Here is a 25,008-nt window from a genome sequence, read left to right on the forward strand (position 1 = left end):
TAGCTTTGCGCGAAATTCTAAAAACAAACAAACAATACTTAGCTTCCAGCTTTTGATACATATAAAGTTAGTTTTAAAGAACATGTTATTTATTTTTCCTGGGTTATATTACCAATAATTTATGTTCAAAGTTCAACGAGATATCGCTAGTTTTATAGCTTACGGAACTTTGAACAAGTATTTACTCATAAACGTACACTTTTAACGTGATCAGCAGACGTTTTCACCAACTTAAGTAACTTGTCCCTAAAATCAAAGCATTTTATTCAGATTTACAGAGATTTTGGAAAATGGTGTAAAACACATTACTAGAAAATATCAAGACTGTATTGCAAGGTTTTGTATATTTGATGCAGAACATAAAAGTTAAGAGGTGCGCAGCATGCATAGCCTTTTGGATAACTAGCTTTTATATATGTGCTGCCATCTCTTGAAAACTTCTCAAGTTTGAAAAGGGTGTTGCTCTCTTTTTTTTTCAGCGCAACGCTACACAATAGACTATCTGCTCTTTAAAAAGATGTTAAACGAGTCGTTTAAATCTATCCTTGATAAGTGTGATAGATGTAATGAGTTTGAATTCGTTCATTTAGAGATTATTGTCCGTAAAAGCAAGAGACGGAAAGCCCGAACTCTCTGTGTTATTTAATTAGGACATAGGATGGCCTGTTGGTTAAAGCGCTCGAGTTGCAATATGCGGATCGCGAGTTCGAATCCCATCACCGAACATGCTCGCCTTTTCAGCCATGGGGACGTTCTAGTGTGAAAGTTAATCCCACCTTTCGTGGTAAAAGTAGTAGCCCAAGAGTTGGCGGTGAGTGTTGTTGACTAGCTGCCTTCCCTCTTGTCTATCATTTCAAAATTAGGGACGGCTACCGCAGATAGCTTGAGTAGCTTTGCGCGAAATTCAAAAACAAACAAACAAATTACTTAAAATTAAGTGAGTGTTCAATCAGTAAATTCGAGGCGATGCTTTCATTTTAAACCCATCTGTAAAATTGTTATAGGAAAGAAATGAAGAGACTCGTGCAGTATTTAAAATGGTACTTGTATGTATAAACAAATGAAGGCACAGGAACTATAGCATCATTCACGGAACACTAGATTTCGAATGTAAACGTTTATTTGATTTCACAATCAACACTCGTAATATTTGTTTATTTTCCGTTTATCACCGTCCGTGAACTGTTCCAATCTTACAGCAACGCCCAAATCATTAAGGGAAACACTAGGAGATTTTGAAGACAAGGTTGGCTTGTTAAAATCCAGAGCAAAAGCCCAGGCGTGATAGTGCATTATTGATTTGTAGTCGTAGGTTTCTTCTAGGTGATCTACTTCAAATAGAGTGTACTTGTTGAAGTTATGCTTTTGATCTGAAATTAGAAAACAATTGTGGTAACAAGTTCCTCCTAGATAAATAATATTAATTTATTGGTCAATACTGCATCATATTTCAACAGCATACTAGAACGTATTACCTCAAAACGTAACCCGAAACCAGAGATTTATCTGAAAAAGGTGACATAATATTATTTATGAAAACAAAAGTTCTGAGATGTGTCACTGAGTTTGAGTCTGATATCGCAGAAATTTGGGTTAGTCGTCTGTTTGCCTCCCAGTAGCTCAGCGATAAGTCTAAAGACTTATAAAGCTAAAAATTTGGTTTCGATACTAGCGGTGGGCACGGTACAGATAGCCCATTGTGTAGCTTTGTGCTTAATCACAAACAAACAATAGATTTGTTAAACGTATTTCAATTCAGAAAAAAGTTATACCTTAATACCAATAACAACATTAATAACAAAGCTAGCTTACTTTCTCTTACATGTATACTTTATGTGACTTCGAGACTTTCAAAATTATATACGTCACATATTTACAGTCAGATGTCTTTATTTACTAATGCTATTTCTTATACGCGCTGACTATGTGTTTCAATTCCCTTTTGTTTCTATTTACCAAAGTTTGTTTTATATGACCTAACGAGCTTAAGAATTGCTATATTCGCCACTCCCACAACAGTCAAACAGACATATTGTTAACTTTAATTGACACAAACTAGTGTCTCAAAATGAGTCATCTGTAATAACGCGAGGCTACTGAGAGTAACTTTAATTGACACAAACTAGTGTCTCAAAATGAGTCATCTGTAATAACGCGAGGCTACTGAGAGTAACTTTAATTGACACAAACTAGTGTCTCAAAATGAGTCATCTGTAATAACGCGAGGCTACTGAGAGCGATTCTTTTGAACACGAATAAGCCTAGTTTTATATTAGTTGTACTCTGTTTTTGTTTTGCATTGTGCCCGGATGAAAATAAAAATATCATTATTAAATAATTACTTTTACTGAAGTTGAGAGTCGCTTCTATTTAACAAGTGTTATACTGTAGACTCCACGTGTTAAAAAAAAAACCTGATTTTAGTGTTCCTGAGCCTCCCGGTGGCTCAGCGGTACGCATGCGGGCTCACAGTGCTAAATATTATGTTTCGATACCAGCGGTAAGCAGAACACAGAAAGACCATTGTGTAGCTTTGTGATAAACAGCATACAAACTAGTATTCTCGGTTCTCAGACTTGTCATCGTAGTGAAACACATTTCTCTACTTGGTTAATCCTAAAATCATGAGTCGATCTACCAGAAAATGTCATGGATTTAGGGTTCGATAGCTTACTTCGATAAACACAATGAAACTCCCTAAATGCTATTTTATTTTTTATGAAAACTCTTCCCAAAGTACAGGGTTAATCCATTTTGACCTTGACTTTTTGCACTGCAAGAATGGTTTTCAACATATTTATGACATTTAGGACACTGCGCACTTAGTAGAAACAACAAAAATGTCCTTCAACTATTTCTTATGGCTTTTATTGGTTGAGATCTGATCAATCATATCTAAGTTCTGTCAGTCACTGAACGATATAAGAGAATGAAAGTGGTCATCATGAAAAGAACAAAGTATTTCATTCTAAGTATTCCTTCTGCCTCGCAATTTTCGTGTCCTCTTTTGATTAGATTCTAGCGTTTTTGGACAACCTCTCTTTCTGATCGATTGGACTTTAACAGTAACTGAAACCCCAGTATTTATGTTGACTAGTTTAAAAGTGTAAACGAGTTTTACGTAGGTAAGTTACTTTGAAAAAGGCAATATACTTCACCAAAATATTGTCAATAATGGGATTGGGGGGGGGGGGACTTATTTTCAAATGAAGTTTTCTCTGCAAGAAGTGAACCGTTGATCAGAAAAGTTTTAGTGTTTGAAAGATCTATTACTAATGATCATTGAAAGATAATTTTTGTGGATCCTTTGCTGGATATTGTGATGACCGAAACAGCTACTATTTGCTGTACGATCGACTACTATTTTAAGGGATAACTTGACAAAAAATAGATTTTCAACCTTAAGTTAGGAAGGGTTACACGTGCAAAAAAACAAACAAAACAACCAGTTACTTACGTGCACGGATATTATCCCAATGAATGTTGACGTAATGGTCACGGTCCGCTCGAGACTGCTCGTGCCAAAACCCAATAGTGTGCATCATCTCGTGCATGATAATTCCTTTGTTGATGCAAGCTGGTATCTGCAAAGAGAACTCTTGCGATCCTCCAACTTTACCCACGTGAGACCAGCAACTGTAGATAGAACAAAAGTTTTTGTTAGCCATCTGAACTGGACTAATAAACTTGTTTGTTATAATACCATAACAGCATAGCCTTGATATTAGACTGTTCGATGATTTTTATTAATTGCTTGAAAACGTACGGCACGGCTCAAGATGTTTACATGCAATACAATGTAAAAACGTATAATGATTACAACAGTAAATATTTTATAAATGAATGTGAATGTAAAGAACTGTTAAATAAATCTAGAGTGATGAGTAAAAATGACTAACGTTATTTTACACGTAATCTGCACCTATTACTGTCTGGTAAAGCAACAGTCAGGAGAAATCCAGTGACACGCGTCACTAATTAGATATTTAATCCAATGTTTGCACGTTGGATTAACAAAACGAGCTCAATCTACTTAGCGGGGGTAAGGTGAAGATTTCTGCGTATTTAAAAACTTTCACCACTTCAAACACTTAGCAGAGCCAAGTTAAACAATTATTAGAACAGAAGGTATATAGTGGTTAGGCCATCGATCATAATTCGAGCTCTCTCACTATATAGGCTCTCCAGTGGCTCATCAGTAAGTCTACAAGCTTATGACGCTAAAAATCGGTAACCGATACCCGTGGTGTAGCTTTGCGCTTAACAATAACCAACAAACTAATTTATATATATAGATAGATGAAGTGTGTGTGTTTGTTTGCACCCTAACTCCTCCGAACCTATTGGGCCAATCTCAACCAAAACTTGTAAGTAAATGTATGAACTATGGGAATGTCCTAAGGGGTCAGAATTGAACTTAACCCTATTTCTATTTTGTAAAGCTTGTTGATTAATTACTCCCAACCTATTGAGTCAATCTCAAACAATTTTGGCAGGTTGATGCTTTAGACAGTGTTGAGTATTCTAAAGGGATTCAAGGTCAATGTATGAAAGTTGCTGGATTGTTTCTCAAATAACGATGCTTTTCTCATGGTCAATGAGATGTAGGGTGTTCAAGGGTGGGATCACCACAAAATCTTTATTTGTTGGTAGATGGAAATCAAACTGCAAATGTTATTTACAAAGAAGCTTTGTTATCACTTTAATAAAATTTTGAGATAGAGTTTATGTTCAAGTTATTACTTTGAAATATATGATTGCTTTTAAACTTACATTGTTTTAATTAAGTTTAATGATGGGTATTTCAGCTTGTCGTCTATATAGAGAGAGAAACGCGGAAACATTGAAAACATATGACTGAGAAAAATAAAACCTTCGACCAATTTGAATACACCCCCCCCCAAAAAAAACGCAATTCGCGGTCTTAAAAATATTCAAGCCACTATAAAAATAATATACCGCCCCCCCCCCCAGTGGCACAGCATTCTGTCTGCGGACTTACAACGCTAGAAATCGGGTTTCGATACATGTGGTGTGCAGAGCACAGATCGCTCATTATGTAGCTTTGTGCTTAATTACAAACAAACAAACAATATATATATATATCCAATTCCGCCTATAATAAGCGAATTTGTTCTTATTTGTTAAACGCAAAGGTACACAATGAGCTATCTGCGCTTCTAGCGTTGTCAGTCCGCAGACATAAGTACTTTTGAAATAACTGTTCACTAATTATTACCTTCGACAAATTATTCAATCGTACCAATAACTGAAACCGATTAGAGCAGGAGGCTTGATGAGATCTAGGTTAAGAACACTGGACACTGGGCAATAAAGTATGAAACATAAAAAAGTAACGAAATTTTAAAAAAATTGCATGTAATATATTTACTGACTCTACAAAAATAGTTGAAACAAGTGTGTACAACGAGCAATCAATTATTGTAACATGAGAAATAAAGTTATTAAAATAATAATAGAATATATATATATATATTAATAAATGCACATAATCTATATAATCAACGTATCGTTCGCTTTCAGCGTGTCGGTCCTTGTGTGAACTCTGAAAAACCTTTGCCTGGCATTAAGGACAAATACACCGATACTTAGGCTTGTGAGGATGTTGATAAAAGGTGGTAAATATCCTGAAGGATAAGGTGTTTATACAAAGAATGTGATGTATAGAGATATGTTTTTGTAGTACGTGGATATTTCATAAGTATTTTTACAGTTAATGACTTCCATACACAGAACTGCATTTGCCATTTCATGAAGTGCTCTTTTTCGTGAATTCTATTCAAATATATTAAAATGGAAAGTATAAATACGCCTCGTACGCGAAGCACGAGTGTACCCCCTAGTGGTTTTATAAAAAATAATTGTAGTACTAAAATATGTTTTAGGTTGTGTTTGTTTGTTTTAGAGCAAAGCCACATCGGACAATCTGCTTTTTTCACAACGGGAATCGAACGCCGGATTTTAGTGTTGTAAGTTCGTAAACTTACCACTGTCCCAGCGGAGAACGAATGTTTCAAAACGCAATTATTACTTAAACGTATCTTGAATTGTTCAAACATACGACGTTGACGAGTCTGACCTACAGTTTCTGGGAGGTATGAGATTTGATCTCACTATTAGGGTTGAAACTGCACATATAAGATATAATACATCTCACATTAAAATTTCGTATTATTGTCAATACTTACCCAACACTAGTGTATAAACATTTAAATCACTTCACTAAAACTTTGTTGCTTGTACTTACCCAACACTAGAGTGTATAAACATTTAAATCACTTCACATTAAAACTTTATTGCTTGTACTTACCCACCAGTAGAGTGTATAAACATCTAAATCACTTCACATTAATACTTTGTTCCTTGTACTTACCCACCAGTAGAGTGTATAAACATCTAAATCACTTCACATTAATACTTTGTTCCTTGTACTTACCCAACACTAGTGTGTATAAACATTTAAATCACTTCACATTAAAACTTTATTGCTTGTACTTACCCACAACTAGTGTATAAACATTTAAATCACTTCACATTAAAACTTTGTTGCTTGTACTTACCCAACACTAGAGTGTATAAACATTTAAATCACTTCACATTAAAACTTTATTGCTTGTACTTACCCAACACTAGAGTGTATAAACATTTAAATCACTTCACATTAAAACTTTGTTGCTTGTACTTACCCAGCACTAGAGTGTATAAAGATATAATTCTCCTCATTACTTCGCTCCACAAATTTGATACACGTATGTTTGTGGTATTCTTCCATAGCTTGAAGAATAACTTCCCTTTGTGCAGATGCTGCGTTAAAGACATAATAATGACTAAATTGTATACTTATAGTATTTGAAATTGCCTTGCTAAGCACGAAAAATTGCATTAGTGAAAACTTTGTGGCAATATTATAACCAAGTAATTAATTATTGTAGATCATTTACAGGTCATACTGTTCACAAGTCTCTTGGTAATTAGAAATATTAGGAAAACTTGAATGTCGTTTTTTTTTTCCAAAAGAAAACAAATCATGGCCCATATTATTGTGTGCATTAGATGTAGCTAACCATAAAACAAATATCTAATTAAGTAACTACTAAGTAAAACAATAGTAATCAACACACAGATTTGCCGTTGAAATAACTGTTTTAATATAAGTTAGCTAACTTCACTTACAAAAAACTGAGTCAATTTTGTAATAGATAGTGTTCTGAGGCCACCTGCTGCTTCTATCTAGAACTGCGTTGCGCTCCTAAGAAACATACATAAAACTGAGAATTTCATTATCAACGACAATATTTTTAACTAAGTACCAATTTTCTATGACTTTTCTATTAACAGGTTACTAAACTTAAAGCAACACAGAGAATGTCAACAAATAAGTGTTCAAATTGACATTAATATTAGCATTATATTAAAAATAGTTAATATTAATATACATTATGATCAAATTGAATTTAAGAGAAAACAGACCAACAAAAAACTTACGAAGTCTATCTGTCCAGGGACCAGTTTTATGTCTCCTTCAAACAAATCTGTAAAATAATATTAAAAACTCACCAATCAGTTTCCCTCTTCTTACAACATATAATAGTTTAAAGACATTTCCCCAATTTTCTTCCCTTTTCTAGGATATATGTATAAACTAATACTGCACTCAACAGCCTTCTTTATTTCAAGAACGCAGAAGGAAATTTGATTTTTATGTTCCTTGAGAATTGTTAACACCACAGAATTTCAAAGTATATAAAAATATACATTTCTGCTGTCATGTTCACTGTTGATGCTTATTAAGTGTTATTAAGATTAAAACAATAAAAATACTAAATCACTTCTTAAGCTAATTATTTTTTGTAATTACAGATACATAATTATATAAAATATAGTACAACGTTCGAAAAGCAGTTTATCTGTGCAGTTAAGTTTTATCTAACAACTAAACTCTTACCACCCTCCATTGGGCTCCAAAAGGTTTCATTCGATTCAACTTTTGAGGCGAAAGTGAAACCAACCATTAATAAAAAAACAACAAATATCATTTTACTAGGATTATTTTAACAAGATGACCCTGTATTCAGAAACCATGCCCCACTTTGTAAGAAAACTGCAAGCACCTAGATGAACAGTTCGATATCATTGGGATTACACCATCTGGCGGACATTATGATTAGTGTAACATTGATAAAATATATGGACAAAGCGTTGAGAATGTCCTTGACAGAAAAGACGACATTTTGTGTACACAGAAGATATCGCAAAGGCGAAGAACAAAGTTCAGGTAATTTAATAAGCGCACATAACACGATTTACTAAAGCTAGTAACAAGAATTAAAAACTTTGAGCAAATTGGAGAAAACTAACGATATTACAACTAGAGTTATCAAGATATAAACACCCAGTTATATAAGTTGTTGTAAAGTATATGCACTTTGGAGGCGTTAAAATAAAAAGAATAGGTAGACAATTGAATGATTAGTGATAAAGTTCGGATACACAGCTGGAAGTAACACACAAGCATACAACAATGGTTAATATTATAAGGATACACAGCTGGATGTAACACACAAGCATACAACAATGGTTAATATTATAAGGATACACAGCTGGATGTAACACACAAGCATGCAACAATGGTTAATATTATAAGGATACACAGCTGGATGTAACACACAAGCATGCAACAATGGTTAATATTATAAGGATACACAGCTGGATGTAACACACAAGCATACAACAATGGTTAATATTATAAGGATACACAACCAGTTGAATAATTTTAGAGTATGATATGTGTATACAGCAAAAACAAATATCTGAGTTTGTTGAATTTCGTGCAAAGCTACTCGAGAGTTATCTGCCCTAACCGTTCCCAGCGAAGATTAGATCACTTGATTATTAAAACCCATTAATATTTGTTCAAACTCAGTTTCTACAATAGCCTTTAACACTGTCTGTATGCTTTCAAAACATCACTCTTATTTGCTTATCTAACATTTTATGTGTACGAAAACACTGAATGTATTGAAGTTGTACGTTGTTCAAAATGTACAATACTGTATATGTAAGTTTTTCCTGTTCAGGGATTCAGGAACGAAACGTAAAGTTTACGAAATAAGGTTGTTGAAATGTGGAAAAACGATCTATAAACATAATTACTGTATTTAATTACTAAACAATGTTTGTTTGTTTGTAGTTAAGCACAAAGCTACACAATGGGCTACCTGGGCTCTGGTTTCTAGCGTTAAAAGTCCGCAGACATACCGCTGTGCCACTGGGGGGCCACTACGCAACTAGGCTGACAATTCGCTTTTAATAGTTTTTTTAGTTATTAATAATGTGTATTACATTACACTAAACGCCACGTTTTCTTTTTAAATAATTCTAAATAATCGATTTTTAATAAGATTAAAAGAGGCATAAAAGTTTGGGGAAACATTTCTTTATTATTTGGTGTTGTTCTTTTGGATTATTCAGTGAAAATGAAAGGCAAAAAACATGTAATGCCCATTTAATGATTGCAAAAACGTTTTATTTCTACTATTACTGCTTCATTGATTAGCTTAATTAACGAGGGACCCGGCATGGCCAGATAGTTAGGGCACTCGACTCGCAATCTGCAGGTTCGAATCCCCGTCACACCAAACATGCTCGCTCTTTCAGCCGTGGGAGCGTTATAATGTGTCAGTTAATCTCACTAATCGTTGGTAAAAGAGTAGCCCAAGAGTTGGCGGTGGGTGGTGATGACTAGCTGCCTTCCCTCTAGTCTTACACTGCTAAATTAGGGACGGCTAGCGCAGATAGCCCTCGTGTAGCTTTGCGCTCACTGATAGGTCTAAACTTACATTAAATATTAATACAACAATATCACTTACTTCCTATTTTTCTCGTACCTCTACCTTTTTGTCGAAACACAAACTCAATATTTACAAAACTAAACTGACTAGCTGATTGTAATACATAATCTATCAAACCCACTATTTCAATAATCAATAAATCACTCATAAATCGGTCGTAATAGTATCGATTAACTAGTTTTTATATGGCTCAGTTCGTTTCCTGAACTTTTCAAGAAGGTTCTAATCATTAAACCATGCCCATCACATGACGTGAAAATCTCTCTAACAAAACATTACAAAATCTAAATTAAAAACGATACCCTCTCCCTGCATTGTGAAGTCTATTGAACTATCTTGTTACACAAAGAAAACAACAGTGCATTTATCTTAAACTTCCATAATTAACAATGAAATAGTTATTGATAATTAAGAAATCAGTGTTCATAAATATATACTTACAATCATTAAATAAATATGTGAAATAAAGTACAAACCAGAATATTTTTTCTTTACTCATTTACTGCCTCGAAACTGTCCAGTCACCCAATCTTTTTGGTGGTTTTCTTTTCCATGGCATATGGTGGAAAAATGGGAGAACCTCTGATATTTTATCTTTATCTGCTGTCTTGTAACCGAAGAAGGGGTTCTTCAGGTAATGGCCTTAAAAATTTGCTGGTGGTTCCATCTTTGGCGATGCAGAGAAAGTGAACTATACAGGAATATTAAGCTCGTCAATATGTATTTTTTGTGAAATATTCTTTGAAGTCAATCATTTGGCCTATTTTGTTGCCAACGTACTTTAAAAGATGATCATAGTGGATCATCGTTGGCTTGAATTGCCTGTCCTTCTGGATTTTTGATTATAGCATAGGCGCTAGTCTCCTCTTCTGGCATGGATTGTGCAGCCATAGTATGACACAATGATGAAGTACAGTCTTATTACCAGTTTCATCATAGTGACTTTTTATTTATCGATAGCCGATTTAAGACTTTCTCGGGTTCAGGCAAAGTCATATGTTACATTAATGGTATTCCTTAGTCTCACTGCATACTTTTTATAGGAGTGCAGAGTGATGGTTCTCGGAATGTGAATACATACAGAATGTTCAATGGTACTTTGAGTTCCCTTCCAGACATAAGTGATCCTGATGTGTTGGCTTTAAACTTACGCATTGCTCTTTTGTAGTTCATGATTAGGTGTGAAAGATCTTGATTTCAAGTTCTCTGATGTACATCGCCATAAATGGCAAATTGATAGTTGTATGTCTCCACCATTTCTTGAGAAGAGTGATGAAGGGCAATGTCCCCAATCTTCCTGATTCCAAGAATTTGATACATCACTGCGAACAAGTCTGATTCAAACTTCCATCTTTGATCTGAGTGAAGCTCTACAGGCACTCACCACAAATCTTGAAATAAATTTATTGAGAAGCTTCTTTGTAGAATTTATATTTCCTGCTTAGGAAAAGCATATGCTTATGGCCATTTGTTAAAATAGTCTATTACCAACAATTGATATTTATTCACACTGCACCCCCCCCCCCCCCCGTCGAGACAGCTGGTATGTTTACGGACTTACAAAGCAGATAGCCTAATGTGGCTTTGCTCTAAAACAAACAAGCTATATTGTAGTGGGCCAAAAACACTGATGGCAACTCTACAATAGAATTTTGTACTCCAATACACTAGTGCTGTTGTTACTTATATTGTTTCTTTGAGGAACATTTTGCTCACAGCACAGTTAATATGATTTACACTAATCTTTTGTAGATTTCCAGCATAAGTATTCTCGTATCCTCTCCAGTGTTTTCTAAACACCTGAGTGTACAGCTTTTGGAAGTGATGCAGTACCTTTAAATATAATGACTACGGAAGCTGGACTTTCTGTTCACTTGTATCTTCTCATTTTAAACATAACATTATTTTAACGTAACATAATTATGCCTTCTCGTAGGCATAATGAATCCTACTGTGTTCAGTATTTTTTTTTTGTCTTTCTCTGTACTGAACTACTGTCTATCATAATTTCATTCCACACCATTTGTAATCCATCGAACAACCAACTTAATCTAATATATCATGCTTAATCTGATATCTTATGCATCTTTTACTTGAGTATTGGATTGCAATTATCTTTCATCATCTGTGGATGTCTCAACTTGGTCTCTTTTATGTTGCATTTTAGGTTGGTGCCCTTCATCTTTTGCTTTCCTCTTATCACAATGTTTGCAACAAAGCCTTCAGGATAATGCGTCAGCAGTTTTAAGGTTCAATCTGGGATAATGTATAATTTTAAAGTTGCATCTTTGAAGTATTCAGAGCCACTTCATTATCTATCCTTCTTAAATGCCCTAAGATTTGTCTGGATTGTAAATCAATGGTCATTGATGGAAATGACTCGGAGCTTAAGTGACACTTAATAGTCCTTTCTGAGTTGTATATTATGGAAAAGCGAGATAAAACGGTCACCCCTGTATATCATCAGTTATGAAATGTTATCATCTAACTGAATTATATGTAACTGTTTGACTGGTAGTTGAGTATAAACGTGAATGGTCAAAGTGCGGCTTCAATTATTTTTGTAAGCACTTTGAATTTTTATGGTTACAAAAAACATATTTCATGGAATTTCATTTTATTTCAAACAAAGAAGAATTAGACAGCTGAATATGTCATAACAGAAACAAAGTTCAAGTACATTGATTGTTTTTAACGTGCTATTTCTTAACGATGAGTAGCCTCTTACCTCACACTAGTACACATAAATTGTTTATTCATGTTTAATATTCACGTTCTTTTGCACTTAAATAATATGTATGATGCACGGCCTTCCCGATCCCCATTAAAAGCATTTTAAATCACGATTTAAAGGCAGTTGCTAAATGGACCATTTATCTTAATTTAGTTATTTATGAGCTATGTAGGGGTCATTTTACACTACTATGCGGATCCATTTTATCCAACTTCTTAAATAAAATGGACCCCAAGAACAAGAAGTGAAGTGATTTTTTTTTAAGTATTTAAAAAAAAAAAGTATTTGCGGCATGATTTGCTTAATCTTTGTTTTAACTAGAAATATTTATAGCAGTAAGTGACTCACTTTTTGCTTTGAACGACATTTATTTTAATTGGGTGTGTGTGTTTCTTATAGCAAAGCCATATAAGGCTATCTGCTGTGTGCACCAAGATGAATTGAACCCCTAATTTTAGCAGTGTAAGTCCAAAGACTTACCGTCGTCCCAGCGGGGGACTATCTTAATTGGCGAAAACCGCATTTAAAGTTAAGGTGGCTATTCTACCTTCTTTCTGTAATTATTCATTGCCTTGCCATAGTTCTGTCCCATTCTAAACTTGAGTAACATTGTTCCAACTGCAAAATCACTAGAATCTGTATCTATTATGAGGTAATCTCCAAGAGTGAAGTGTGCTAAAACAGGAGTAGTAATGAGTTCTTTCTCCAGTTTGTCGAATTCCTGTTCACAATAAGCAGCCCAGAAAAACTTGTTTTTTTCCAGTACTTTGTGTACAAGACTAGCTATGTCAGAGAATTATTTTTAAGTACAGAAATAATAAGAATACAATTTAAGAAATTCTCTCACCTCACACAAGTTCTGTGGTTTGGCCAATTATAAGAGGTTCAATCTGTAGACACATCCTCTCAACAAATGATTCATCCACTGAATGTCTCCCCATGTGTGATTACGCCACCTAAGTAGATGAATATGACATATCACGATAGTCCAGATAGAACACATTCCATTACCTATAGCAGATGCATTATATAATCCAAATGTTAATGCAAAGAATTGGCACAATCCATTACATGCAGCAAAGGCTGTCTTTTCTCGACTTGCTTCGTCAACTTGTATTTGCAGAACCAGTATCAATCAACATGTTGCAAGGCTTTCCATCAATGAATCAACAAACTCTTGGACTGATTTATTTAAATAATGAATCACTTATCTCAACTGAGGAAGGTGGAATATTTTCAGCTGAACTTTTACCTTTAAGTCCAGCTACTTACTATTTTTCAATGTCAGGTTAGCTTTGTTGTTCTTTGGGTCTATCTGGGCTTTGAGACCCATCCTCAAGATATCATATTGTTGGTTTACTGTCATCTATTGGGCTCTAATGTAGGTTTTTTTTCATACTTATAGCAGTTCCTTTTTGGTCATCATTTAGCAGTTTTTGTTTCCTACAGACTTCTGCCTACAGTTCCTAGAAATAGACCCTTTTAAGTTGCAGTTGAAACATTTGTTGTCCTGTCGTTTATTTCCTTCATTATGAGTAAACAGGTTATTTGAATCCTTTAAGTTCTTCTAAATCTTCACCAGAGAGAGGGAATTGATGTTCTACACTATTTGACATTATGATCCCATAATTCCTGGATAGTGCTTTACGTTTTCTGCAACTTCAATTGATTCAAGTCCTTTTCCAAAAGGACATTTGTTTTAAATATGTACGTCCACTTTTCTTTAGCCCAACTTGTATATTCTCATCTATTATGCCATTTATGAATTGACCACAAATCCACCATTTTGCATGGAATATTTGTGAAACCATAGCTGAACTTGCAGAAAATATGAAAGGGCTTTCAAAGTTTGATTATTCAAGTTCCTCTGTTTTCTGCTCTTAAACTTTGCTTTAAAAAAAGTTCCTTCCACATAATACTCCAAGTATATTTGATAAGGCAGTTACTAATGCACACTAATTATAGAACTCAGTTGGAAGTTGCTTAATGCTGTTAATATTGGTCGAGCTTCCTGTTCCCTACTCCATTCATTCACTTTAGAACTTATTTCAAATTGTGCTTGCTATGCCTCCAATGGTGTATTTTCATCACTGTCTGTCAATTTCTTGATTTGAGTGATGTTGTTGAACTAGCTCACTAAATTCCATAATTTGATGAGGTAATGTGTAACTCGAGTTATCCAGGAAAATCATGTAGTTACAGATGACAAAACAGTAAAAGTAAAAAGTGTTGTTCAGATAGGTTATCTTATCCCATATTGCGTAGTTAACGGTGTTTGAGATTGTACTTCTTGCAGATACACAGACAGAGGAGTAGCTAGTTTGATCCTTACATTTGTCAGTTCAGTTTATAAATGTTTTACACTGTCATTTATGGCTTTCTGTACTTTGTTAATTTTGTTGTTATAATCCTTCTACACTGAAATACCATTTTGTGATTCTTCTTTTATTTTGTTGATGTCCTTTTGTACATTTTCTATGGCTTCCTTAATGAAAGAAGTTTTTGTTTGTAATTCTTGTGCAAAATTTTATGTATTGTTCTTGTAATTCTTCTGCTAAATTTTATGTATTATTCTTGTAATTCTTCTGCAAAATTTTATGTATTGTTCTTGTAATTCTTCTGCTAAATTTTATGTATTATTCTTGTAATTCTTCTGCAAAATTTTATGTATTGTTCTTGTAATTCTTCTCTCAAATTACTCTCTCTTTCTTTTTGATAGCCTTTCCACTGCTTCAATATTTCCAGGAAATTTTCGATCTTCCTTCGAGAACATGTCATATTGAAGTTCACTCTGGATTCTCTTATTTTTAAAATCCCACTCCTGACATCAATGTTTTAATGGGTTCTATTATTGAGCAGGTATTTTTGGATTTTGCGTTAAAAGATAATGCAAAGCCCAGTACATTTAAAGATAACAAAAACTTTTTTTTTCTAACTACTACTTCTTCCATTAACTTAACTATCTTCCACTAATATGCGTAAATTCACATCAAACACAACAATTTCATTTAACCTATTGTTCTCGTACTTACAGCGCTTCTATCTCTATTACTTACTGAAAAACAAACTCAGTATGTATTGCACTTAAGACTTACTAAATTATAGTCTAAGCTATACATTGGGTCATATTGTTTCCTAAACTTTCAAGCAGGTTCTATTACCATAAGATGAATATCCTTCTGGCAAAACAACAATATAATTCTTTTATTAAAAAAAAAGTCTACAATAATACAGCTTTTACTCGTTTCAACCAACACACATTTCCTGCTTAATTTAGCTATTTAAATGGGAAAAAGCGCTTGAATGTCAACTTCGTAAAATTTAAAATTTGTGTTATAGGCTCATAAGTTTACCACTGAACCATCAGGAAAGTGGGGCTACACGTGTGAAGCATAAAAATCTACACTTTATTTTACAAAGGGGAGGGGGCAAAATTGAAACATTTTAATTAAACATTTATTTTCTGTCAGCTTTACCAGACAAAACGTAATCTGCATTTTATTATTTAGCCAATTACTTCTTGCCTGAAGTGAAAACGAAATTTGGATTAAATTCTTTAAGAGATATTGGTATAAAACTTGGAAAGATATTTCTAGTATAAGATTTTTTCTACTTCTACTTACTCCCTGTTTAATAATTGTATTATTTTATAGTATGGAGTTGTTTTTTGTAGATATCCAACATCCTTGGCTGATATGCAGCCCATGTGCATCTTGTTTGTGATATTATTCTCATCTCTACCATCAAACAATCTATAGTTTTTATGTTGTCAAACAACACGAATTTGGATTAATCTGTATAAACACCTTCCTCAAACTCTGCTCATTTCCTTCTTTAAAATCTAGCCTTTTGGTTGGGTAATCTCTATAATTTTGAAGAGTTAAAAATCCACTGAGACTACTTTCTTCAGGTTCCTGCTGAAACATGAAATTTTGACTTGATCTCTTGCATGGAGTAATCTTTTCCAGCCAACACGCCCATTTTGGAGTATTTCTATTTTGAAAGCCAAGAGTGCATTACCACACTACTGTTGAGAATAGTATTACTATATTTTAAGGATTATGCTGGTGTGACACTGTCTAATTGGTTGGATGACAGCAAATCACAGTTAAAGCTATGAAATTATTGCTGTACTCTGGTGCAGAAATTTTCTTAGACTCCACGGTTTTGGATTGCATTCTAGATTATTTTGACCATCCATGTTTCTGTTCCTACAGCCAAAAGGCTCCTTTCAAATCTACACTTGGTCCACAACTGATCACGAGAGGATAAGTCTTTGCATTACTTAAGAGTTAAAACTAGATTCCTCAAAAATTAATTACAATAACCTAATCAAAGAAATCTTTTGAAAACAAAAGACTTGGAAAGTAAAGATGAGAATTGTGAACTGGTTAAAACTTGGTGACAAAATTGCTGTCTGTAGTCATGTTGTAATTGTACTAGTATTCTCATGCCTGCTGGGGGTTACATGTATGTAAGGGGCATCATTCTCATTATCCACCTAAACTGCTAAGATAGGTAGAATCAGTATTGTTCATTTATTCAGTGATATTATGTCATGCAATTTGACTTGTAGCCCTAGGATCCAACAGAATACATATTAGGCCAAGGTTGGATATGAATCAGTGTACTTCTATACAGTATATTATATTAATTATGTGACACATACAGAATAAAACTCCTATAAAATCTGCTTTGCAAACTTGGTTCAGAAAATAAGACTTTACCTGTTTATATAAACTATTTTCTTTGTAAAATAATAGATAAAGTTTAATGAAATTTACATCGTTGTGCCAGGTTATAGTATTGTTAAATGGAAAACAGCTGTTGACCATATTCAGAGATGTACACAAAACATATAAAATGGTTCTTTCTCATTTTCAGTTTGACAAGTACTTATTTCTCTTGCTGTAACTATCTTCAAGCATGGTGGGATGATAACAATGTAGGGAAAGGACAGTTCAGAAAACAAAGGGAACTGTAAGCTAACAATTAAAAATCATTCATTTTTTTCAGGATATATCTTCATATGTTAATAAACATTTTTTAGCATTAGATAAATACTGATGTTTTTAAGAATGATCTTAACAAAAGAATCCAATAATTCCTGTAAATGGTAGGTGTTTACATCAAATACTTTCTGATTTCTAAGTTCACAAATTATGAAATCAACAGAAATCAAACTAACATTATGATGAAACTTCTCTTCACATAGATACAAAAGAAAAAAGATCAGAACTGGTTGTTTACATAATAAAAAACAGCAATGAAGTTGGTATTCTGTGAATGAGATTTTTATGAATACAAATTGTAAAATTTACTATCTGCCACGTCCTCGTCCTCGACCCCCAAACACTTTTCCCCTTCCTCCTGGGCCTCCCCTGGATTGAGAACCACCCCTTACAGAACCGCCTCTTGCTGAAGATCCTGTACCTCCCACTCCTTTTCCTTTGGGAGGTGGGGATTTAGGTCGGAGTGCTTCAATTCTATCAGTGCATCCAGTAAGAAATTCGTTTGGTCCTTTGTTAAAGTATGCATTGTAAGTTTCACTGTTGAAATTACTATTTGTGAGTTCAGGCCCAATGGTCAACCAGCCAGGACGGATTGTTGTGTCTCGACCAAATATGTGAAGTCTGCGACGTCCAAGACAAAAATGTTCAATAATATGAAATATCTCTTCAGGTTTATCAAGGCTACCATATTCAGTTTCTTCAGAGATTATTAGATCAATATCTACATTGGCATGAATAAAGTCACCATCAGTGCTTCGTCGAACAGTGCCCTTTATACCCATCAAACAATGTTCCTAGAAGGTATTTAACAAAGATATTAATCAGACTTGACCAAGTTTTATTCAAAGAATGTAGAAATACAGAGGTTTTGTACATTATATTAAAACAATTTTGAAGCCTCTCTACATAGTTACAAACAGTGTTGCCACAACCAATCATGCTCTTTCTGTTGATTGTGCATCTTGATAACAATCCTACATCAGTTTCCACTATAAAGGTCTCTGTTGTAAGGTTGTCATGTTCAAAACACACCAATTCCTCTCTTCTTACTTTCCATAACCTATCTAGTGTATGAAGATGATAATTTCCCAATACCTCTTTCAACACAGTTCCTGCATTTGGTAAACTGACTTGTATGCCTTTGTATGGTACAGCATGTATATCAATTTCATTCTCCAGCTGCTTAAAGTATGCAAAGACTGAATAAATACATCATATAAACAACTTGGGTAAACATATCTTGTACAATTATGTTGCATATTGTTGCCCTATGCAAATAGATGGCATTTACTACTAACTTTTGTAATCATGAATTCTCATCTATTACAAGACACCATACTTTGTTTACCATGGCTGGAGTACCACTTGATGCAAGTCTTTAACTGGGTTTGTCATAGGTCCCCAAAATGATCCACATTTCTTTGTTTTCTAATGCCATTAAGTACAAGGGATATAACCATCTTGAAAATTAGAAATCCCTGATCTAAAAATCTTTATGAATTGAGTATAAAAATTATTCTGTGTTGGAAAGGATTGTGACGTATCTTTCCTATAAGCAAGCAATTTTCAGTAGCATCATATTACCTACAAAATGTAGTTCTGATACATGCTGTCCACAGTGGCTTTATATCAGCTGTGGATGTCATAAGACTTGCAAATTTGCACATCCAAAATTGTATTAATATAGTGTACTCAACCCTCTGTTCAACTTTGCTATAAAATACTAAACGAAAACTGAAGTAATTTATAAATTTCACACTCTTTCTTATCCATCATCTATAAAACCTTGATGAATTCATTGTTCATGTGCAATATCAATAACAATCAGGGAATAAAATATAAATTTGCTATTATAAGTTAAAAGGAAGAAAGTTTATTTACCCTATGCATTTTAAATATAAAGTTAAATCATTAAAAAGTGTATTAATGATTCAAGGTGTGAAAATAATTACTTCTAAAAACTTTAATAATAACTCAATAATAAATAATAAATAATTTATTAAATAAAAATTGTTCCACAGAGTACTACTTCTGTACAGCTGTTAAATGGGAGAGTAAATCAGGTGCTTGTTTTTCTTTTTCATATAATATTTTCCATCAGCTTTACTTTTAAAGTTTATTGGTCTTTAAAATTATTAGAAATCAACAAGATAACTTGGTCTTCTTTACATACTTTTACTGCCCCCCCTCCCCCACCCATTATAACAAAAAATTTATATCTTTGTCAATTTAAAGGCTGTCAAGTTTATGGACACTGTATTCAATGTAAATCTGTTCTACATCCACTAAGTAAGAAAATTATTTTAATAAGATGGCTGAGGATGTTCCAACCTTAAGAAGTCATATAATTTAACCAGTTTATGTACCCTAATATAAAAACATTTTGTATTGGTGAAACTTCATCTAATGTGAAAACACATATTAAAGAACATTTCGCTAGCATTTGTCACATACACGTAATTAATAAGTAAACACTTTAATATCCATAATAAATATCAGTTACAATTTTTCTTAAATTATGATGTTTCTTTAAGTAAACTTCACATATGATGTGCAAAGTAAACTTAATAAAAACAAATGTTTCATTTGTTCTTTTCATGCTACCAACCAATGTAGCCTAAATACTCACATTTAACAAATTACATAGTTATTTACCCTTCCTCACCTCAGCACCATCCCTTTCACTAACACAACGATTTAATTTTATAATTCATCTAATCTCTGTTACATTCTTACCCAAGAAATGATAGTAACATTCTTCAAAAGCTAAAACAATTTTTTATCTTTTCCAAATTACTTATCTTTTTTTCTTAATATTTTCTTTCAGGCATCTTGTTTTTGGGTTTACGTTTTTGTTGTTGATAAAATATTATTTCGATTTTATTAGATGTCCCTATCTACAAGTAAGTTTATTTCCATTTTTATCAACTAACAAATATGCCTTATAAGTTAACATATGATAAAAACTATTGTTAAAATGTATATAAAAATGGATTATCACTCAATATATTAAATATTAACACGTTTAATGGGATTTAATATATAAGCAATAATTAACAAGTTTGCTTAATGACTCAGGGTTCAACAATAATTAAAGTTAAAATATCACAAAAAGTTATATTTATAGTTAAACTGTTGAAATATCTACAAAAACAAGTTTTAACAAAGAATAATCCCATACAGCTAATGACAGAAGGTTCTTAGTAAGAAGTGAAATTCTGTTATAATAAGGTACACCTATTATATTGCCCGAAAAACATTGAAAAACATGACTCATGCAGAACTTCCAATTCAAGCTGATTGGATAAGTATGTATGTAAGTGTGATAATTTATTTAAAGAATAAGTTTTAAGTTAGGCCTATGGTCAACATGAGCTCACAATCAGTTTATAATAACAGTAGTCCAGTAATAAACTGATTACTCCAGCATCTTGAAGTAGAATTTGTCAGAAGTAACTAATAATATCAACTCTGTTGCTCTCTAATAGTTACAATAATAAGTTTAATACAGATCAACATATCTCTATGGCAAGCCAAGTTATATCCTCCTTTAATAAAATGTATAGCTTTTGATTATTTGCACATGTGTAGTTGGTAATATCTCATCTTCTAAGGACTTAACCTCAGTCTAAAGTTATCATAATTTGTGTTAGTTCCCCAAAAACCTGAACTATTAGCAGTTTATAAATAAAATGTTTCCCCACCCACACTGACTACGTTATAATCCTGTTAGAGGATTTACCTACTTACCCTTATCCAGTAACAGACACGTTGTAAACTATTCTATTCATCTTGATCCACTGTGAGTGCCACTATACGTTATTATGTGTGTGTATGTGTCTTTATATATACATATATGTACTCATTAAGCCACAGCCCATTATAAACTATATTCCTCAGACTGTTCCTGTCACAGTCTTATTTTAAGCTATTTTACTCAGATTTTCTCAATTATTGTGTCATTTTAAATTATCCTAGCATACATTGATCCAATCACAGCCCTCTTATAAGGTATTCAACTCGCATTGATTCAATCACAACATTTCTATCGATTTATCTTTTTTCATCGGTTTGGTAATTCAATGCATGTTAAATGGAATTTACTCCGATATATTTTAAAATGTCTGAAGTAACTGACTAAAGTGATTGCATGTTAGTACAATATAAAAACATTTTCTGAGAAAATTGCCTACTGATTAATTTTACCAGAATAGTATAAAATCTAAGCTTTCTACCTTTGTTCTCTGAAATATTGCTCTGGGTTCAAGATTCTTTGAATGACTTGGGTTTTTAATATTCGTTTTAATCCAACATATGTCTTCACATCTTCTAAACCCCCACCGTCGTAAACACTGAAAATAAAAAAAAAACCTAAATAAATGAAACAAATATACACAAAAAGATCATGACCATCACTTCCAACATCCATTAATTTTCCATACATTGAAATATCACTCAGATGTTTTTAAATTTTAATATGTATGCTTCTTTTGCCTGTTTCTCTCTTCTCTATTTTTATCAATTTCAGAAATACTTTAATTTACAGTTCTTTCTTCTTTTGATACATTATGATGATGATTTTTGTGGCAACTTTGTATACTTTCAAATCTTCGTTGTAACATGGCAGTTTTCTGTTCCATGGCATTTGATACTTTCTGGTGGCAGAGATTTTTAAAGGAATCAAAAGAATGATTTTTTTCAGATATGTCATCTGAGAACCTACAGGAACTGTAATTTTATTCATCATATTATTAAAATTATCTTTTAAATATCCTATGTATTGGAATGAATGGACTCTTCTTTCTGGGTAGTTTGGCAAATATCTTTGTCTACTATATTTTGTTGTTGTGATGATGATGTTTTGAAATGCTCCTGCCAGCAGACTGAGTGAAAAGTCTGCTGTAGAGATGCTAGTGTTTCTACATGTAATCCGTACCTGAATATCATGGGTATGGACTACTGACAGCCTTTTGCAAGACGGGCTAAATCATTCTTACTCATATCAGTACTATCTTCCACACATACCCAAAGTTTACTATTAATCTGACAATCTACATTCTCACAATCACAGCATTCCACTGTCAGATACACCATATCTATTTGTGGTTACAATTCTAGGAAAAAACAAAGAAAAATGGGAAACACACAGACATTATATACTAAGAGAAAACAACCTCCAAATGAACAGAGATAATTAACATATACTTTCCCCTCTAATTCCAGTGTTTTACACATCACGAGTTTTATAATCAGATGAATATTTTGCCTCAAGCATATAACTATATAAATCTATAAACTTTCCCATGTACATATATATAAATTTTCATACCCATTACGACAAAATTAGGTACATGTGTGTGTGACATTATATTTACTTATATTTATATAGATGCATGTGTGTGTGTGTATGTAATATTGCTCATACCATTTTTTCACTACGCTACTGAAAACTATTACTTTTATTATTAAAATTAATATTATTATAACAATAATTCAGAATAACATGTCATGTTTCTTCCTTAAACATATCTAAGTCTCCCAGGTCTTCCTTTTATTTATAGCTGAGCCTCATCAGCAACTGTAATCCTTGATAAAATTTAAAACCAAGAAAATGAGAAAAGAGTCATTTATTTAAAAAAATGTATAAGGGTGTTCAAAGTTTCATTATTTACTCTAAAAAGAAAAATTAACAATATACTCATAGCTATATACATATACATAGCACACCTCAAGATCCACTCCAGAGGAATAAAAGATATTCATACCTGTCTACCTAGGTCTAGTCCATCTGAAGATCCACACCACAGGAAGATGAATGAACGAGGTGCTGCCACTTCCTCTATTTCAAGTTTTATGATCTATGTACAAAGAATATAATTTTTATCTTGTACAGTATAAAACCTAAAGAGTGTTGAAATTTTTTCATAATAAAATTACTTTTTTTAAATAGGAAATTACACACAGAGCAGCTTTATAATTTATTTTAAAACTTTTTACAGTTTTTAACACACAAGAAAAAAAATATATGTTTCACATTTATAGCCAAATCAACTTGAATCATGATAAACAGTGACATCCATACTTCATCCCAGGTCCAGAACTTTGAATTAGAAACACCTTGAGATCTCTGATATTCCTCAAGAGGAGGTTCAACAAGTATGACGTCAAACTTGCAGTTAAGTTCCCGTAGCTCAAATGTTTCCATATCACACTTCAAGTACCTAAACATTTAATCAAAGAAGTAGCGTGTGATTTACAACAATCCTTTAAAAACAAAATCAATACAAAGTTTACTTTACTGAAATCTACTTAGTATGTAGGACTTACAGAAAAAAGTACACATGATTCCTGCATTGCTAAACTATGAATAAAGAAAAATCTTCATTTTTGTTCATATTTCTTTACAGATACGTAACTAGATGACTTGTCTAGTTTATTTCACGTGGGTTAAAGCATGTGAATTTTTTAAAGTCAATATCATATACCACAATCTAAAATTCACAACCTAAAAACTTTCTACAATGGTAAAACATTGCCTATTATTTAACATCAGAGTTATCATATGTACTATAGTAATACAAACTTGGTTATTTTTAATGAAACTTTATATTTTCTTACCCAGTACTTTCATCCAAATTCTGTAAAATCACTCTCTGTCTTAACTCCCTCAACACAAGCTAAGTCGATTTGACCGATCACGCGACCTCTTTGTACTAATTTAAAGTCTTTATAGATTTAATACTTATAACTCTCAATATAGTGTGTACATCTTTACTAAAAATATTACTTTTTGTATGTGAAAGACTTATAGTGTTAACTGAAACACTGCCACATTTTGTGAAGTATTTTCAACTAAAATAAAGACTTGTCCATGAATATATTGAGTATTTGCTTTGAATAGTCTGTGTGCAAAGTGATTTTCATGTTGACATTAAAAATACTTTTCTTCATCTGAAAAATCTCAAATTTCATTTATGTAGTCTCTAAAACCTCCTAAATACATTTCAAATGTTTGTTTTCAGTGAAACTTTATATTTCAATTGTTATTTTCTCTACCCTAACTCTATACAAGGTTAGTCAATTTGACTGATCTCATAACTCCCCCCCCCCAAAAAAAATCATAAATAATTCTAAACTACCCTCTTTCTTTTTGGAATAACTTCAAATGTTATATGAAACTACGTTTGTTTTTCCTAAGTAGCTTTAACTCCTAACAGTATACATCTATTTATAATTAAATTTTATTGCCTTTTGATTGCCCTTTGAACCATGCCTAACTACTATTCGCACCATTATAAGTTGTAAATCACTTGGGAATGTGCAGCTCATGTTACGCTATCCACTTACATTACCCACGAGCTACTCTGAGCTACTCGCGTGCATGCCTCGT

At 33.0% G+C, this 25,008-nt stretch overlaps 2 protein-coding genes across 2 annotated transcripts in view; both read right to left on the minus strand.

Annotated features, from left to right (window-relative positions):
* Positions 1-1,026: 1,026 nt before the first annotated feature.
* On the minus strand, positions 1,027-8,130 carry LOC106463190 (zinc metalloproteinase nas-4-like). The gene is made up of 6 exons (XM_013923187.2): positions 7,967-8,130; positions 7,507-7,553; positions 7,195-7,270; positions 6,708-6,825; positions 3,458-3,636; positions 1,027-1,370 (listed from the first exon to the last, which is right to left on the minus strand). Exons 1-6 carry the CDS (start codon positions 8,055-8,057, stop codon positions 1,135-1,137), a joined length of 747 nt encoding a protein of 248 aa, XP_013778641.1. The 5' UTR covers positions 8,058-8,130; the 3' UTR covers positions 1,027-1,134.
* A 7,665-nt stretch (positions 8,131-15,795) lies between these two features.
* Positions 15,796-25,008, minus strand: part of LOC106463191 (methyltransferase-like protein 14 homolog) — a 23,551-nt gene continuing 14,338 nt past the window's right edge. The window contains exons 7-10 of the mRNA XM_022390637.1: positions 23,701-23,839; positions 23,384-23,476; positions 21,854-21,970; positions 15,796-18,412 (exon numbers count right to left, since the gene is read on the minus strand). Coding sequence (XP_022246345.1) covers positions 17,927-18,412; positions 21,854-21,970; positions 23,384-23,476; positions 23,701-23,839 — 835 coding nt within the window. The 3' untranslated portion in view covers positions 15,796-17,926. The remainder of the gene's footprint in view (positions 18,413-21,853; positions 21,971-23,383; positions 23,477-23,700; positions 23,840-25,008) is intronic.

The sequence above is a fragment of the Limulus polyphemus genome, unplaced genomic scaffold (genome assembly GCF_000517525.1).
Source record: "Limulus polyphemus unplaced genomic scaffold, Limulus_polyphemus-2.1.2 Scaffold1345, whole genome shotgun sequence".
In the NCBI taxonomy this organism is placed as follows: Eukaryota; Metazoa; Arthropoda; class Merostomata; order Xiphosura; family Limulidae; genus Limulus; species Limulus polyphemus.

Bases quoted from the DNA above. Each gene is read 5' to 3' on its own strand.
- LOC106463190 (XM_013923187.2), bottom strand. From the start codon at position 8,057: ATGATATTTGTTGTTTTTTTATTAATGGTTGGTTTCACTTTCGCCTCA. The intron at 7,554-7,966 runs GTAAGAGTTTAG...ATTATTTTACAG, and splicing joins TTGGAGCCCAATGGAGGGTG to ATTTGTTTGAAGGAGACATA. The intron at 7,271-7,506 runs GTAAGTTTTTTG...TATGTTTCTTAG, and splicing joins TCCCTGGACAGATAGACTTC to GAGCGCAACGCAGTTCTAGA.